General features: G+C 41.5%; 3 protein-coding genes across 4 annotated transcripts; 2 read left to right on the plus strand and 1 right to left on the minus strand.

Moving 5' to 3' along the window:
- Positions 1–533: 533 nt before the first annotated feature.
- On the plus strand, positions 534–1,083 carry LOC135677873 (auxin-responsive protein SAUR71-like). The gene has a single exon (XM_065190286.1). It carries the CDS (start codon positions 597–599, stop codon positions 969–971), a length of 375 nt encoding a protein of 124 aa, XP_065046358.1. The 5' UTR covers positions 534–596; the 3' UTR covers positions 972–1,083.
- Positions 1,084–13,276: 12,193 nt separating this feature from the next.
- Positions 13,277–14,371, plus strand: LOC103989585 (photosystem I reaction center subunit III, chloroplastic-like). The gene is made up of 2 exons (XM_009408468.3): positions 13,277–14,116; positions 14,231–14,371. The coding sequence occupies exon 1, from the start codon at positions 13,369–13,371 to the stop codon at positions 14,053–14,055; it is 687 nt and encodes a 228-aa protein (XP_009406743.2). The 5' UTR covers positions 13,277–13,368; the 3' UTR covers positions 14,056–14,116; positions 14,231–14,371.
- Positions 14,372–15,097: 726 nt separating this feature from the next.
- LOC103989587 (phytoene synthase 2, chloroplastic) lies at positions 15,098–17,254 on the minus strand. Of its 2 annotated transcripts, XM_065189096.1 has the most exons (6): positions 16,891–17,254; positions 16,448–16,498; positions 16,165–16,337; positions 15,851–16,086; positions 15,534–15,726; positions 15,098–15,422 (listed from the first exon to the last, which is right to left on the minus strand). In XM_065189096.1, the coding sequence occupies exons 1-6, from the start codon at positions 17,252–17,254 to the stop codon at positions 15,246–15,248; spliced, it is 1,194 nt and encodes a 397-aa protein (XP_065045168.1). In that variant the 3' UTR covers positions 15,098–15,245. The 2 variants fall into 2 exon arrangements, with proteins under 2 accessions (XP_065045168.1, XP_065045167.1); XM_065189095.1 differs by having other exon boundaries at positions 15,851–16,337.
- Between the last annotated feature and the right edge of the window lie 320 nt (positions 17,255–17,574).

A 17,574-nucleotide genomic window follows, 5' to 3' on the forward strand; every position in this document is an offset into this window, starting at 1 on the left:
CACCTACTAGCCCTGTGAACGGGCATGTTCGCGCACCTACTTGCGAGCCCACAGTGGGCCCCGGCATTTCCACCGATAAGAATGATGGTAAATCGGCGTGAAAGATAAAGACCAGTTGGTGGACGCCACGCAGTGCGCCCACTCCACTTGAGGCCTTACCGCGAGACAGCGGACCGCGGAGCGATGCTTCGTTTGCCGGTCGGTGTGTTACCAGCTTTCCTACCCTTGTGATGATCGGGAATGGAAGCAAGGGACCCACAACCGTGACGTCGTAAACGGCCAAAGTGAGGGTAGAAAACGTCCTTTGGGGTCGACAAAAAAGTAAAGTACACGCGTCGCAGTGTAATACGATGCAACGGCTGTACGGTGACAGAAGCATAACATTTTATCTGTGTACCTGCCTCGTACTGCCCAATTGTACCTTCCACTAAAGCCCCTTTTTTCGTTTTCTTATTTTGAGGAAATAAAAAAAGAATAAGCTTAAAATATTCGATATATTTGGCTATAAATATTACCCGCAGGCGAGGGGCGGAGGAGCAGCCGACGATTCCCACCGCGAGAGCGATCCAGAGATCTGAGCCGTCGAAGGGGGCGCGATGCGGCAGATGATCCGGCGGATGGCGAAGGTGGCGGACTCGTCGTCGCAGTGCGAGTCGCCGCCGCGGAGGGCGGGGAAGGAGCAGCGGCGGCGGGGGGAGGGCGCGGCTGCGGAGGGGCACGTGCCGGTGTGCGTGGGGGAGGAGATGGAGCGGTTCGAGGTGCGGGCGGAGCTGCTCGGCCGGCCGGCCTTCGCGGCGCTGCTCCGCCGGTCGGCGCAGGAGTACGGCTACGAGCAGCGTGGCGTGCTCCGCATCCCCTGCCCAGCGCCGCTCTTCCGTCGCCTCCTCGCCGCCTCCTCCTCCGCCGAGGCCGAGGCGGAGCTGCTCCGCTCCCTCGGCGACGACGACGAGGACGACGAGTCCCTTGGCTAAGGATGTGGCGACCGGGTTTCTTTTTACCGTTTTACCCGTCCGACTTCTACTGGTGATAAGCCGCATTGCGGCGCGCAGTGAGGGCAGCGATGGAATTTTACCTTCCGTTTTACGTTCTTCTTCCTGCTAGCAAATCGAGATTGGATGAGCAGTGCCTCTTCGTCGACTACCTAACCGCTCCGACTCCTCTCTCTCGATTCGACGAACACCGGGTCCCACGTGAATTGCCGACTTCACGATGCAGGTAGGCATGGGGTAACACGTGCACGAGTAGACAAACTACGATTTATATCGCGATACGTTCGTTAAGGCGAGGCGTTAAACTTCAGTGGGCAGTTTTGTGTACGATCTGTTAACGAAAGCCTAATTGACGCGTGTCACTTTAGCAAGGTATCATAAATTGGGTAGTGCAACAGCGTCTATTAGTATTAATAGTAGAAGAATATTTAATATCATGTGAAGACAAAAGCAAAGGAAATGGGAGAAGAGATTCTTGAAATAGAAACTTCAACCGTCCGATAAGCAATGTGATGCAAGATTGATTTGACATCTATTTCGAATAATATGTTCATCGCATGCCAATTGGGCTCCGTCGTCAATTTTCGAACCCAAGCCCGGTCCATTTGCTAGTTGGATTAAAACGTTTAGGATCCAAATTCAAGTTTAACCCAAGCCCGGCCCTCACAAGTTTAAACCCATCTCAAGCCCGAGAAGACAAAGGTTGGAGTTCACGTGGACGTCACGTGCCAAGTCATAAGCGCACCTAGTATTAGGTATAACGAGAGGTCTAGATAAGGAAAGATACATCACTACATGAAATTAGACCACACTTATATGATGCCAAAATTTGATTAGTTGAGGATAAGGAAAAGACAGACATTTTGATATATTTTATGGGTAAAGACGAAATAAGAAATATTCACGTGATAAAAAGAAATACAAATTCCTCATGAAACATCTTAAGTTTTTAATTTTTTTTTAGAGCGCTTGGTTTTTATTTTATTCTCGCACCTTTTATTATTTTGTTTAAATGAAATTATCCTTGACCTCCACCGTGCCATGGTCATATCTCCGTCATTTTCGCTGATTTGAACTGCTTGTGGAATTGCTTTGTATAAGTAAGAAGAGATAGTTTAAGGATCCACGTTGGCTTGTTACTCTTAAGAGTAACGATAAAGGCGGAGTTAAGGTCGAAGAACTTAAGATCAAAAGCAAGTAGAGGGGTGAGGGGAGATAGGTGGGTTTCGAGAGAGAGGGGTGGGAGTGGGGGTGCATGATAACGATCAGGGTTCTAGTTGTCGTTAAGGGTGACAATAGTGGGGATGTTAAAGGTGATGACAAAGTCAGGGTGATGAGGAATAGTGATAATGGCATGAGCTCCTCAAGCGAAGACAATTACTATAACAGTGAAAAGAGAAAGGGGATGCGATGATTATCGACGAAGCAGGAGAAAAAAGAGAGGCGTGTAATTAAGAGAAAGTCGAGGATAGGATTGTGAATGTCACAAATGATAGTAAAGAGTCAAGAGTCACTATCAAATAATGGATGACAAGAATAACCATGAGGAGTCGATACTACCGATGGAGGCTTCATGGGGGTAAAGTTGGGGCCTTAGAGTGGAGGCAAAGGCGAAAATGATCATTGCAGAGTATTGAAATCATGAGAGAAAGATACGGAATCTATATTTTTTAAAATAAAAAAATTAGAATATTTTTTTAAGGAATTTATCCTAAAGGAACGGTATACGAACGATTAAGGACTTGAATTTTTAGATTGTGTTCGGGTTCGGATAGATTTACTTTAAAATCTCAACATAAGCAAGAAAATATAATATTGAGAAATTGCCATAAGAAATTGTGAATGCCATTTCTGCCGGAGATAGAGAGGTGGCATCCTTCCTCCTCAAGCTTTAGGCTTTGACAGCGAAAACCCAACCCCACCACGTATCCATATTCTCCACCAGCTCCCATCTCCCATCTTCCATCTCCAGTTGGATCTACCGACTTCTCTAATCATCTCTCTTCTCATTAAGAGAGCTCCACAGCGGCAAGCGTGGGATCGCAGCAAGGATGGGCATCGTCATCGACCTCTCCCTTCCCCTAATCTTTTTCGCCATCCTGCTCGGCGTCGGCTGCTACTTCCTCGGGAGGGCGAAGGGGAGGCAGGACGTCCTCACCGGCGCCGGCGTGCAGGTCTACGGCGCTCCCGTGCCACCTAGCGGTGCCGTCGTGTCTTCTCCTCCCCCCACCTATGTGAAGAAGGAAGGGCCAGAAAACATATGAGATAATAACGAGGAAGAAGAATGGTGTGCTAAAACTTCATTTCTTCCCTTCTTTGTGATGTTTGATTATTTTGTGATACAATACACTGCACTATGCGAGAAAATAAAGTTCCATAAATTGCATGAATTATAAACCTCTAATTTTCCTTCTTTTCTTTTTGATTAATTAGGAATTAAGATCATGTGAAGAACAATTTTGGTTGTTCATGCATCTCACTCACAATCTTGTAAGTGGAGGGAGAATCGACTCTTGTTACTTACCAAGTAAGCCTATCGAGGACATAGACTTGATTTGCAAGAAATGTAGTTGATGAAATCAAAATCTAACATCAACAAACTCTCATTGTTATCGACATTTGTGCATAGTATTAGTGGCTTCCAATATGTATCCATATGTATGGCTTATCAATAATATTATGATTCTTGTCCTATAAAAAATTAGTGTTGATGTATCTATATTTACGAAAGTGAAATATTTAACCTTAATTCTACTTACATCATTAACTTCGTCGATAAAAAAAGGTATACATATTCTCTATTAGTCATAGGTGTCCTGCAAGTCAATCACATGAGTGATGACACGTATAATATGATACGTACTCTTTTTGCTTATTATATATTTAATTTTTTTTACTTTACATTACTTGTTACATATATTGTGATGTCTATGGATCTGTGTAATGTGAATCAGATTGTGATGAGATCACGATAATAAGACTGATTCATCTTTAAATATAGACCCTAAATAATCCCGATCACATGTTACTTGAGAGGGACAATGAGATAATTGGATAGACTAATGTGTTACATACTCATTTATATGATAGAGATGGTTGGTCTTATAGTTGTTTGTGTGTGGATATTAGGGATACAATGCAGGTGCTCATTGGAGAATGAGTTCACTGATCGATCCGCTCATAGAATGTTAGATGGTTGATGATATCTTATTGTCAAATATTGATTTCGTCATCCCAATGGTGTATTTGATCCTTAGACTTGAGATACCAAATATGTCATGAATGAGTACTCTACTCTTTGATACCAGACTTATAATTCTAAAAGTTTCAGATCCAACACAACCGATTATCAGGAGGGCGGGCCAACCATACGAGGGCCATTGAGTGTCGATAGAAGATCATCCACTCTCGATATCATGAAAAAAATATCATATGTATTCTTGCTCAATCAAATCCCTAACCAAGGTCATTCGGATTGAGAGAGAAAGAGTTTTTTTGGGAGAATCCAATTAACGCGAGGCTCGAGTAAAAATCGTATGGGCCTGATAACATCAAACCCAGAATACGGTATCTGAGATATTAAATTAATAAGGGACTAGAGATACATGGTAACTGAGGATAGACGGGTCCAATAGATTAGATTTCCTTGTATCGTTTTGGGACTACAACGTAGTGGACTAATACGTCTGTAGTCGATGAGTCGAGTAAATTATTTTGGAGATAATAATTTATTAAGTTAGAAGGAGTTTTGACATGTATGACTCACGACTAGCTTGATATTGGGCCTAAAGGGTCATACATATATGATAGGTGTTGTGATGAGTAGATGTTTGAATATGAGATATCCGTTAGAGTCTCTATCTTATTGGATATCAAATTAGCCCATGAATTATTGGATCATATGGATGAGATCTAATAAAAGCAAATAAGAGATTGTTGGATAGATATCTACTAATCTAAGAGGCTTTGATAGTTGGATAGAGATCTAGTACCTAATAGGACAAGATCCATTAGGGTAAGTTTATAGGGACATCTATAAATAGGAGAGAACCAATGAGCCTTAAGCTAGACCCCTTTTAACTACCACCTCCTATACTCCTCTTTCCCTCTCCTCCTTAGCCAGCAGCTCATGTTTCATGCATGTGAAGAGCAAGAGCCAACCTCTTCTTGATCGCGTGGTACGTATGAAAAGGAGGATTATATAATGATTTGAGGAGCATCTTCGCATTCCATACCATATGGATCACTACTACAGAGGAGTACAATTGACCTCATTCATCCTCTCCCACAGATATATAGGATTTTAGGAATATACGATCTCTCTAGATAACATATCCCTTTACACGTATGGTTTTTTGATTTTATGATTTTTACACACCAATCTTTGCATAGCGATGAAACCTTCTTTTTTTTTTTTAGAAATTCTTAGACTTTGGTTAATGTTCTTCTGTTGTGCATGTGATACTACCATAGATTTTGCAACATTGTCACGTGCATAAAGAGTGAAATGAAAATGATAAAAATATAATTTTACTATTTTTTAAATTATTAATTTTATATAAACTTCCCTTATCAATTTTTTCTTTCCCTCCTCTTTTCAACCTACTCACCTATCACTCATTGCACTTGTTGATCTTGCTCGCCTATTGCACGTGTTGCCCGCCACTTGCCTACTATACCTGCTCGCCTGTCACACTAACTTACTCTCCGCTATGGAACGGGCATTGACTGACATCCTCATGGCATAATTCTGGTGCAGCAATTGGTTGAAGGGATCAGGGGTCAGAGGGGTGATAGGGTTGAGAGATAGCGAAGTCCAACATGCTTTGCGACATAATGGTTACTTATGAGGTGAGAACACGCTTTTAGAGGGTCGATAGTCTTGAGGTTGTTGCAGCACTCATATAGCTTGAAAGCCCACCTCTTGGGTTGGTGATGACTTTGGCGATCGATGATAGTCCATCATAGTGCTTCACTATGGTTTTGACAGAGCCAATGAGCAAATGCACCACTTATTTGAAGGAAGAGGTGTCGGCTTGAATGAAGGTGGTGGTGCATGGAGTGGCATCCATACATCTCGGGATGGACTTTGGAGTTGTAGGCGGTGTTGGAGGGGCTGTTGCTACTATTGCTCCATCGTTGCTGATGCAATTACTACTACCGGTGGTGGAGTAGGGCACAATGGGATGAGATGACTAGATTTGATGGTTATCCATTAACATACTCTTATGTATATCATCAAAAAGAGAAGAAATAAATTAAGAACGATGATGCAGAAGATAGTGTGGCATTTGCACTATCTAAAAATAGATTGCAAATGGTGATGCATAGCATCCATCGACTGTTATGTTAGTTTATATAAATTTAATAATAAAAAAAAATAAAATTATATTTTTATCTTTTCCATTTGTATCATTTTTGCATGTGATAACATGTGCAGTTTTTTTTCAAAATTAACGACGTAAGGAGAATTAAAATTAAATATTTTACTTTCATAAATATAGAGATCTCAATACTATCTTTTAAAGTATAAAAACTAAAATAATAATCATAATTAACTATAGAGGATAATATATAATTATTCCTGAAACACCGATCGAAAAAAGAATATATATATATATATATATATATGATCATGAAACTGTCTCATTATCTGTTGGGTGAGTTAGCTGAGGTGTATAATATGAAGGTTCATCGATGCCATGAAGTATCAGTAAGTACTATATCCGCAAGACTCAAGATTGACATCATGGTTTTAGGGAAGATTATAAAAGGTATTGGAGGCTTAGCATAATATTTTACCCTCAAATAGATAGATATTTGAGAGGATGATACAAAAACCGAATGACCAAATTAGAGTATTTTGCTTATGTTGAGAGGCAGTTTGGGATAGATATTTACATTAAATAGAATTACCTATAATAATAGTTACCATTTTGATATTCAAATGACTCTCTTGCAGTCTTTTATGGAAGAAAATGCGAATCATTAGTATATTCTAACGATATTGGAGAGTGAAATATTTTTACTATAAATAATTCAGAGAGATACAGAGATTGTCCAAGGGATTTGTAAGAGATTAATATATTCTAATGATATTGATGAATGAAATATTTTTTTGAATTATTAGATATAAAGATTGTCTAAAGGATATGTAAGAGACTATTGCCAATTAAAAGTTGGTTGAAGAGTTATATATATAGTTTTAAAAAGTTATTAAGAGACTGAGGTGGGATTCATATTTTTCAAAACATATATCTCTAGAATGTAAAGACTATATCCGACGAATAAGAATGTTGGTATAAGTTCATTCTCAATATCTCACTTTTTTTTTTGCGCTAAGTAAAAGGGAAGAGGATGTAACTAAAGTGAAATTTCTAATAATATTTTTTCTAAAATAATTTTTTTTAAAAATATTATTATATTCCAAACATAAATATAATCCAAGAGAATCCTAAATAACTAGAAACTAGGATCCATAATCCTACTAAAAATTTTCTCTATATAATCCCTAGTATACCCTCCCCCACCCTTCGCATAGAGATTCTTCAGCTCGAGGGATCAGGTTGCTAGAAAGAGGAGAATCGTCACCTTAAAGAGATCGGTAGGTATCTTTGTTTACTTTATATTTTTCAAGCTATTATTTTAATATCTGATAATTAAATTTTTTTGTAAGTTAATTGGATTTGTTGAGTTGAGTACTAGAAATAAACGGATTTATAAATTTAATCTAGTAGAATCATTTTGAACGGATGCTACTAATCTATGTTGTGCAATTATCCTCTTTTTTTGTGTGTAAATTAACAATTTTTTTGAATATCATGCAATTTAATAACATATTGTTAGGAACGGAGTCAGCAACTTCAAAATTACATCTTCAAAACTTTCGTATGATAACATTTGTTTACAGAGAACTGATTTCAGAAACTTAACTTGAAAGCGTATTTAAACGTAGTTAAAACACAAGTAAGAAGGATGCTATAAAAGAAAGTTGCTCAAAGTAAATGCAAACTGAGTTTTAGAGTGGTTCGATCGTTGTGATCTATATCCACTTCGCCGATTCCTCTTCTGTCGAGGTCATCGGCATCCACTATCGATCTTCCTTTAATAGGCGAAGATTAACCTCCTTCTTACACCCCTCTTCTCCTTTTACCGGGTTTAGGAGACAACCCTTATAAGCACTCACTCTCCTCTTACATAATTCTAATACTTAGAACCTGAGAAGGATTCTCACGAGAGATTTCTATAGTGTTTTTCCCTTTTTAAACTCTCTGTATTTTAACCAGAGATGAGAGGGGTATTTATAGGCTTTAAGTTGATTCAAACTTGAAGCCTAAAAATATCTCATCTCGGGTTTCCCGAGCGTGGGCGGTATCACCGCCAGTGTCAGTCTGACACTGATACTACACTGGGCGGTACCACCGCCCAGTTTGGCGGTACCACTGCCTGGGGGGCTGTGCTAGGCGGTACCAACACTTGGCACCCTGCCAGGGGCAGAACAACCGCCCAGACTAGCGGTACCATCGCTTGATACAGTCTCGAAGACTATGCCATGATGGTGTCACTTCTTGGGGCATTGTTTGGGCCTCTCATTGGACCCAACATAGTCCTTACATGGGCCTAACTGGCCCCTAATTGGGTTGACCCCAATCCAAACCCAATTATGTGCTAACTACGATTTCTAAGACATTTGCTAAGCTAAATAAGTCCCTATGTCTTGGTTTCTTCCGACGATCTTCCGGTGAACTTCCGACAATCTCTCGGCAATGTTCCGGCGGACTCCCGGCAAGTTCCTAGACTTCATGACGATCTTCTTGGCGAGTTCCGACGAGCTTCTCTGGTAAGCTCCGAGACTTCGTAGCTGGTTCCGTCAGAACTTCCGACGAACGTCCGGACTTCCGACGAACTCTCGAACTCCTAACGAAATCACGTCCTTGACTCCGGGACTTCATTTTACTTCATATCTTGCTATCGTAGTTAATTCTGCACATGTAAAATACACTTCGATCTAGACAATTAATACTAACCATTAATCATGTTGTCCGGCTTGTTATTGGTCCCTCGACGCTTCGTCCGATTCTTCAGCGCATCGTCCTCTCTTGTGGCCTATTGCCCAATCGGCCAATTGACTCCGCAACTTCGATATCCTTGGCGCAATATCTGTTCTTCTTGGTCTGATGCCTGAATCCATGGTCCGAAGCCTTCTGTCGATATGTCGACCAATCCTCCGGCTCGACGTCCGATCTTCTGAATGGTTTCCCCCGACACAACATGATTCTTCTTGCTTTAATTGTTTCATCTTGATCGAAGCATCCTGCGTTACTCAAAACGTAGATATAATCATAAATACTATCAATTAGTTTCATCATCAAAATATTGAGATTCAACCCATATTACTTTCACAAAATTAAATGTATGGTTTGATTGATAATCTAGCATTGATATAGTTAATTTTATTCTAAACCATGTAATTACGATTTGTTTTAATTAATCTGAATAATTTCGGATTCATGATTCAATTTTTATCCTGAAAAAAGAAAAAAAAACGGTTCATAATCGGTCCAGGTCATGGCCGGTTCAGCTTGGACCCGATCTAAGCGACTAAGTCCGAATCACTTGGAACGGGGTGGGTCTAATTCAGATCCGAACCTTGGTTCATACAGGTTCAACGTAACTTCGACCGGCTCGATGGAAATTAGATCGGTTCCGTGGAATTTAGACCGGTTTAACCTGAATTCAACCTGGTTTCATGGAAATTAAGATCGATTTAGTGAAGTGAAATTTCAAGACGGTTCAATCTGTTTTACCTCTGAATCATTTCATTTTGAGGACTTATAGGTTTATGTTAGTTCTGTTAATGGGTTCAACATGATTAAAGGTTCTAAATCATATATTTTGAGTTGGATATCATGTATTCTGATATAAATTGTATTTATATTTTATCTATCTGGTTCGATACATTAACACAATAATATTACATGAGCATGCGATAAAAGACGACAGTTAGGAAAGAATATGTTTCCGTTTTAGTAGATATGTATGAGACATATGAATTACATATATAATATGAATTTAAATTATTATCTTAAATATTTGTTAGACTTTTTAATCAATCACGATTTATCGAAGTGATCAAAAGTAAAGAGTAAAGTGATACCATATAACACTCCTTTTCACCGTTTATTAGTAGCATGAAGTCCTATTATTGCCTATGATATAGTTAAAGAGTTACTTAGTAGTTGTGTCATCTGTCTTTGGGTTGAATGAGATCCACAGTGGAAAGCGTGGGATTGCAGCAGCAGCAGCAGCAGCAGAGATGTGCATTATTCTCTTGTTCGCTCTACTTGTCGTCAACTTGATCTGTGTCAGCTGTTGCTTATGCGGAAGGGTGAAGCGGAGATGGAACAACGCCGGCGTGCAGGCCAATAGTGCTCCCGCGCCGCCCCCCGCCGCTACCACCGCCATCGTGAGGAACGCTGGGCCAGAAAACATATGAGATATCAACAAGGAAGAAGAATGGCCTGCTAAGAGATTCTTCATTCGTTTCTTTGTATGTCTGTGGTGATATTTGATTATTTGATGATACGATACACTGCAAAAATGCAAAGAAGATAAAGTTCGATAGATTGCATGGTTTATTAATCTCTAGTTTTCCTTTCCTTTTAGCTGTAAACTGTTGTTGAGTCCATCACCTTTCGTTGGATATGGAGACTGGAAAATTTTTCCTTGTCTGATTTCAGATCCAACTGCAAGTTGGGAACTTAAACATGTACTACTCACAGAAAAAAAAGATTGAGGGGTTTGAGTTACTTTAAGAAAGCCACAGGAAGAACAATTTGGGTTGTTCATGCATCTTATAGTCTTGTAAATGGAGGAATAATTTATATCGGGAAAGGATATCGAGGACATGAATGTAGTTAACGAAGTCGAACACCAACCCAACTCTCATCGGACCCCAATAATAATAATAATAATAATAATAATAATAATAATAATAATAATAATAAATAACTTGTGATCATTATTATTCTCCTGCAAGGTAGATTATGGCCTTCTTATGATCAGCAATTACTGCAGTTAAAAGAGTGTAAACAACTCTATAATGATTAATAATGGATATCCTTTGATATTAATAGAATATTTCGAATATATATCTTAATTTTCAGAACATGTCTTATATTCTATAATACTCGTAACGTCTCTCATCATTGCCTCGTAAGATCTCATATCCGTCTTCGTCATTAGATCCAAATGATTCACTCATTTAAATCTCTTAAATGTCTTGAATATTTGAAAGAGGGTTTTATTTAAAAAAAATTCTTAACCAATATTTCTTGAGTGCATAAAATAATGTTCAAAACTAAATCTTGGGAACACTATCAACAATGCTCTAACTGGAGTTCATGGTAAACCGCTCAATCGCTTTTTATATATTTGTTTCCTCATGGTGTAAGTTTTTATCTTTTTCACGAACATAAAATAGTTCAATGGTGAACAAAGATCCATATAATCAACTTAAAATAGTTATCATATAAAATTTAGGAAACTCGTTATAGTCAAAAGGAATTGATCACCTCAACATTATATTAGATGACTTTGACACTGTGCATGTGTTTTCTCATGTCAGTCATAGTAATTCATAAGACTACCAGAGAATGAAATCACTGCCGAGTGAGTTATTATGTCTGCAGATGTTGTTGAGGTACAAGTGGACCGGAAAAATGATACTGTGACGGTGCTGATGAAGCTACGGAGCACAGTCGACAAGGAAGCCAGACTCGTAAGGGCGCGTCCCGTTCCCGTGAAAGAGTTGGCAAGGAATATGGTGGCCAAGATGAAGAGCCTCAACGTGAAGAAGTAGGCACAGTCCCCGGCGCGCCACAAGCAGCCGCCACCACCCAACGTTTGCAACAACACTTCGGCTTCCTCCAATGACTACTACTGCTTCGGTCAACGAAAAGCTTTATCCTTGTGTGGCATGTCAGTTGATGAAGCTAAACAAATGGGTTTTCGGAAGGGTACCGGACTTTGCCATCACTATTAATTGTTCCCTTAGTACCTCCGTATCATTCATTGCTTCTCCAAGTCATGTTAGATCTCGAAGAGCAATCATCTTGTTAGAGAGAGAGTAGAGCCAAGAGGTTGCTGAGAGAGAAATATGTGCTGCAAGTACCTATCTTATCGAATGGAGAGACCTAATTAGATCTTGTTAGAGAGAGAGAATAGATCTATAGAGAAAGAAATATCATTATAGAGAGAAAAATATGACTATTTTACAGAGAGAAAATATATTATTAGAGAGAGAGAACAAATAAAGAGAAAATTTTTGAGAAAAGAAAAAAAATCTAGAGAGAGAAAATTAAAGGAGAGAGAAACTAGAGATAGAAAATTTTTTGAAGTACATGCCATATCAACAAGAAAGCAATCAATAGATTAGGTTGTAATAAAAGAATGATAATTTGCAAGTTATCTCCCTAAAAATAATAATTAATTATGTAATCATTCGATTCATACATTGCACAATTTGTAACTGCACGTCTCTTACATCTGTTGCATGATTGTTCGTTCGCTTGATTCTCGATGATGAATGATGGAATAGCAGATTGTTATGATGCTGTCGATGTTGCCATTTGTGTTTAATCGACATCCAAACAATTCGTTCACTGTCTGTGTGCATGAAGCCATGGGAGGAGGAGGACTGACGACGGTTGGTTGGTACTGCAGGGATTAAGCATGTGGCAGTGCACGAGAGAAGTAGTGAAGTGGCGGTGATCGGCCAAAGTCGACCGACAGCAGGTGGAGCAGCAGCTAAAGAGCTTCGACAGGGAGGCGAGGTTCCAGAGGTGGCGCCCATTCTCCCAGCAAGAGGACAATGCTCTCACTGCAGAAAGCAGGGGACCCTCTACCAAGCGGCAGTCGAAGACAGGGTGCACGTGAGGAAGATTAAGGTGGTGGCTGGAATGGGGAGGCCCAACATAGGAAGAGGAATGCTTAGTCACAACACCTCTCTCTCTCTCTCTCATTTAGCAGCAAGAGTTCGCCTGAGAGTGTTGCTATTTCTACTGTCGTTTATGTTTGAAGTTAGTCTGATTTCATAGAGTGATAGTACCATAATCCAAACATCAATGATGATGGAATCAATGAGATCGATCTTCAATGGCCTCACCACAACCACAAGCTTGCGAGAAAATCTTAGCAACTCCCTCTCCCAATCCTCGGACTCCAACTCACTCTCTTCTTCCCCACCTTATCCCTCTTCATATCCTTTTCTTTATCCCTCCCTGGTAATGCTAGAGAAACAGTCGTGTTATTATAGGAGAGGAAGATAGCAGCTCAGTGATCCAAAGGAGGAAGAGAAGTAGGAGAAGTGTACACACCAATGGCTTCTCTATCTTCCATCTCCGCCCTCTCCAAACCCCTCTCCCCAAATCCCAAAGCTGTCACCTTTAAGCCTCGCTTCTCCATCTCATGCTCTTCTTCCTTACCCCAACAACAAGAAGGAGAAGACTCCATCTCTTCCTCTCTCAAGACCTTCTCCGCGGCCTTGGCGCTCTCTTCCCTCCTCGTCTCCTCCGCCGCCGCCCCTCCCCCAGCGGCCGCCGACATCTCCGGCCTCACTCCCTGCAAGGAGTCCAAGGCCTTCGCGAAGCGAGAGAAGCAGTCCATCAAGAAGCTGGAGGCCTCCCTGAACAAGTACGCGCCCGACTCAGCGCCGGCGCTCGCCATTAAGGCCTCCATCGAGAAGACCAAGCGCCGGTTCGAGAACTACGGCAAATTCGGCCTCCTGTGCGGCTCCGACGGTCTGCCCCACCTCATCGTCAACGGCGACCAGCGGCACTGGGGCGAGTTCATCACCCCGGGCCTGTTCTTCCTCTACATCGCCGGCTGGATCGGGTGGGTCGGACGGAGCTACCTGATCGCCATCCGGGACGACAAGAAGCCCACCGTGAAGGAGATCATCATCGACGTCCCGCTCGCCAGCCGGCTGTTGTGGAGGGGCTTCATCTGGCCAGTGGCGGCGTACAGGGAGCTCGTCAACGGGGAGCTCGTCGCCAAAGACGTGTGATCCGCCGGTGCAGTTGAGATGAAACGCCGCTATCTATCAAATTAGCTTCAAACAGTGTCATGTCAGCTTCTAATTTGCTTGTGAAGTCTACCTGTGATTCTTGCATATTGCATCTGAACATTATACATCAAGAAGGTGACTGATCACATAGTTTATTTCCTCCTCCATGTCGCAGATTGGTGCAAGAAAAAGAGGGGGGGAGGAGCTCAGTTTGGGTTCATAACACAAAATCTACATATGCTCGAGTGTTGTGTATTCAAGACTTGTATATGTATTTGTAATTTATCTTTGAACTTCCCATTCTTTTGAAAGCCAATTAATTAATGTTTGAGACACCATTGACATCAATTTACATTCTGATTCCAATAGCTAAGGTTGAGAAATCTTATTCACTACCAGTTTAAGTAATTTAATGATATTTTTAATATACTTTAGAATTTTTAACATAACATATTAACTATAATTTATTTTTGAAAAGAAATCTAAACTTACAATTATGTAATTTGACCCCCCAATTCTAATAAATCGACTTGAAATCCCAATTGCCAGCTGCCCCATGCCAATGCTCAGTGTGAAGGCCAGCCTCTCCTCTCATTTCTTCTTTCCTAAGCGTTCTTTAACTCATCCAATATAGAGGGCCAACCAAGAGGAGTGAAAACAGTACATAGAGACGAAGCGTTGTATTGAGGAAAATTCTTCCTTATATAGAAAATCTCTTTATTCCGTTGAGAAAATTTTTTTCTCCTAATCTATATAAATAGGAAAGAAACATGTTAATATATTGAAGCTAAAATTTCTTAATAATTATTCTTATCTTCTAGACTCATCATCCAAGTGTCCCTTACAATATGATGAATGGAAGCAGTAATGATGCAAATCAAGTCAAACCTTTAACACTGACTCAGTCTTCTGACGCACAATATCATTATCTTTTACCCTCTTCTTCTCCAAATCATTGAAGTTAGACACCTTCTTATATACACTGTTAAAGGTACTACAGCTACAGTTGCTTATGAATTTTGTGCAGCCGACCATGGTGTCATGAGATTGACAGCTACTATGATATGGATTCAGAACCAATCAAGTACAAAAGAAACAAAAATGATGGGAGTTGTTTGATTTCACCACAAGTAAAATGGTGACACAAAAATACATCTTTGTGCTGAGGGAGTAGAGAGAGGAAGTGAACATTATGTCCTTGTTGCTCCTGTAAACCTGGAAGGGCCCCGAAGTGCCCTGGCATATGCTATGGGCAATGAAGCCAGTTTCTTTGCTATTCCTACATATGCACGCCTTGTGAAGTTGTTGTAGTCATTTGCTTCGATGGCGTCAAGGATCTGTCGATATAGCAGCAGAGAAGCCAAAACCTGAACGACAATAAGTTTGTCCTTCAACAACATTTTAATGATATATGTTGGATAACACAACCCAATGTCACATTAAAGAAGAAGAAGAAGAAGTAAGGTCTGTTTTTATACCGGCCATCTGCTAGCTGAATTCAGCTCGTATATGCCCTTCTCGGCCTCCTCAAAGAACATCCTGGCTCGCCTAATCTGTCCCTTCATGAAGCTCCTCCATTTGTCTGTCACTCTTCCTTTGAAGATGTCATCATCTGATAGACCAGCTTGTGCCAATTCATCCTGCGGAAGGTAGATTCTCCCCCTCCTAGCACTGAGTGGAAGTAAAAGAGATCGAGTTCAAGGAATACGATACTTCACGGGCAAAAGTTATTAGGTTCATGCACCAGAGAATATGATGTTCAACGTGAGCAATTGAGATTGCAAGGGAAACTTACTCTTCTCCAACATCCCTTAGTATGTTGGTTAGCTGATTGGCAATGCCAAGAGCCAAGGCTGCGTTGTAGACGCTCTCGGTCGAGGCCTTCGAATCTGGGGCAATCCCCATCACTGGCACACTCATCAGCCCCACTGTGCCAGCTACATAGTAGCAGTAGAGATAGAGCTCATCGAAGTTGTTGTATCTTGATTTCCACAGGTCCATTCTCATTCCATCTACCATGGCCTTGAAGGGCTGCACGAGGAGCAACATGAGATATGTGTCATCTTCAGGTGTCTTTGAAAGTTGATAGCTTTCAGTATCTTTCTTTACCTGAATGTCCACTGGGAACTTCGATACAGTGTCTGACAGAGCCGCATCATACAGATCGTATGGGCGGCCATTGAATAGATCTTCCAATCTGTTCTGCCACCGATCCAGAGCAGTGGGTGTCATGTGGGAAGCATTGGGTCCATCGACAAGTTCGTCAGTTCTTCTGCACCACACTGAACATCAAAGCACAGAATTATGCCGATAGCAATGGCGGAAGATCTTTCCATCTGAAGGAAAAGGAATTCTGAGCCTTAGAAGAGATGCATAAAAGAGGATGGCATACCATCGATTGCCCAAATAGCCCTTCTCCTCTCTGGAGTCATAAGCAATGTTCCTGAGAATAATTAGATCACCGAAGAACTCGCTTTAGATTCTGTTTAAGATGAATCTGCATCACATGAAGGAAACTGTTCTATCTTATTTATGACATGACATGAGTAAAAGCAACTTCTAAGGAGAAATCAGAGACTCCCTAAAACAAGGAAGAAAAAGGGGAGAGAGAGAGAGAGAGAGAGAGGAAGAAGATATATGGCTGATCAAATATCACAACGTTAGAAGGATAAGAAAAGATCCAAATTCTGATTGGAATCAGTGGATTGCTTTGATAGCTAGACAAAATAGTCAACATGGTTAATAGAATACCACAGGAATATTGATGAGGCCAAGCAAGCTGCAGATCCAAGATCTAGAATTCCATTGCAAATTCAAACCAAGATAAAGAACTACCCAAGTAGAAATTCTTGGCATACTCAGCGCAGACCTCGCCGCACCGCTCGTACGCCTCGTAAAGGAGGTCCCCTCGCAGAGGAACCGGCGGGAGCTGCACCGTCGCCGGCCTCTTCCTCTTCGTCTCGCCCACCAGCGCCGCCTGCCTGAGGACCACCTCGTAGACCAGCTCCTCGGAGGTCCTCGGCGGCGTCACGACCAGGCTGGCGGGCACCGAGTGCCCTGAGGCGGGCGCCGGCCGAGAAAAGCTCCACGCCACGCTGCTTCTCCTCCAGCTCCGCCTCTTCACCTCTATGAACTGGTTCAGCAACGAGCACCTGATGCTCTCCTTGGGCGATACAACCCAGACAACAGAGCCAGACATCAGAGTTGCTGTATGCATCAGATGAACACTTGTCGGTTTTCACTTTGGTTCTTACGAGCTCTTCTTGCCGGTGGTGGGAGGAAGAGGAGGAGGAGGAGAAGAGGAGAGGAGCGAGGTTCTTTATTGGCTTTTGGAGGTGCGACCCGAATCCATCTCGGTGGCGCCGCTGCTCATTTTAAATGGTGGTGTGATGGCCGCAGCCATCGGATGGCGGTGTCAGAGGACGTGGAGATAGCGAGGCCTCTCGAGGCCGGACTCTTCTGGATCTCTCCAACCACATGCTCTGCTCTCTGTAGAAGAACAAGGAATCATCCAGAGGT

The sequence above is a fragment of the Musa acuminata genome, chromosome BXJ1-6 (genome assembly GCF_036884655.1).
Source record: "Musa acuminata AAA Group cultivar baxijiao chromosome BXJ1-6, Cavendish_Baxijiao_AAA, whole genome shotgun sequence".
In the NCBI taxonomy this organism is placed as follows: domain Eukaryota; kingdom Viridiplantae; phylum Streptophyta; class Magnoliopsida; order Zingiberales; family Musaceae; genus Musa; species Musa acuminata.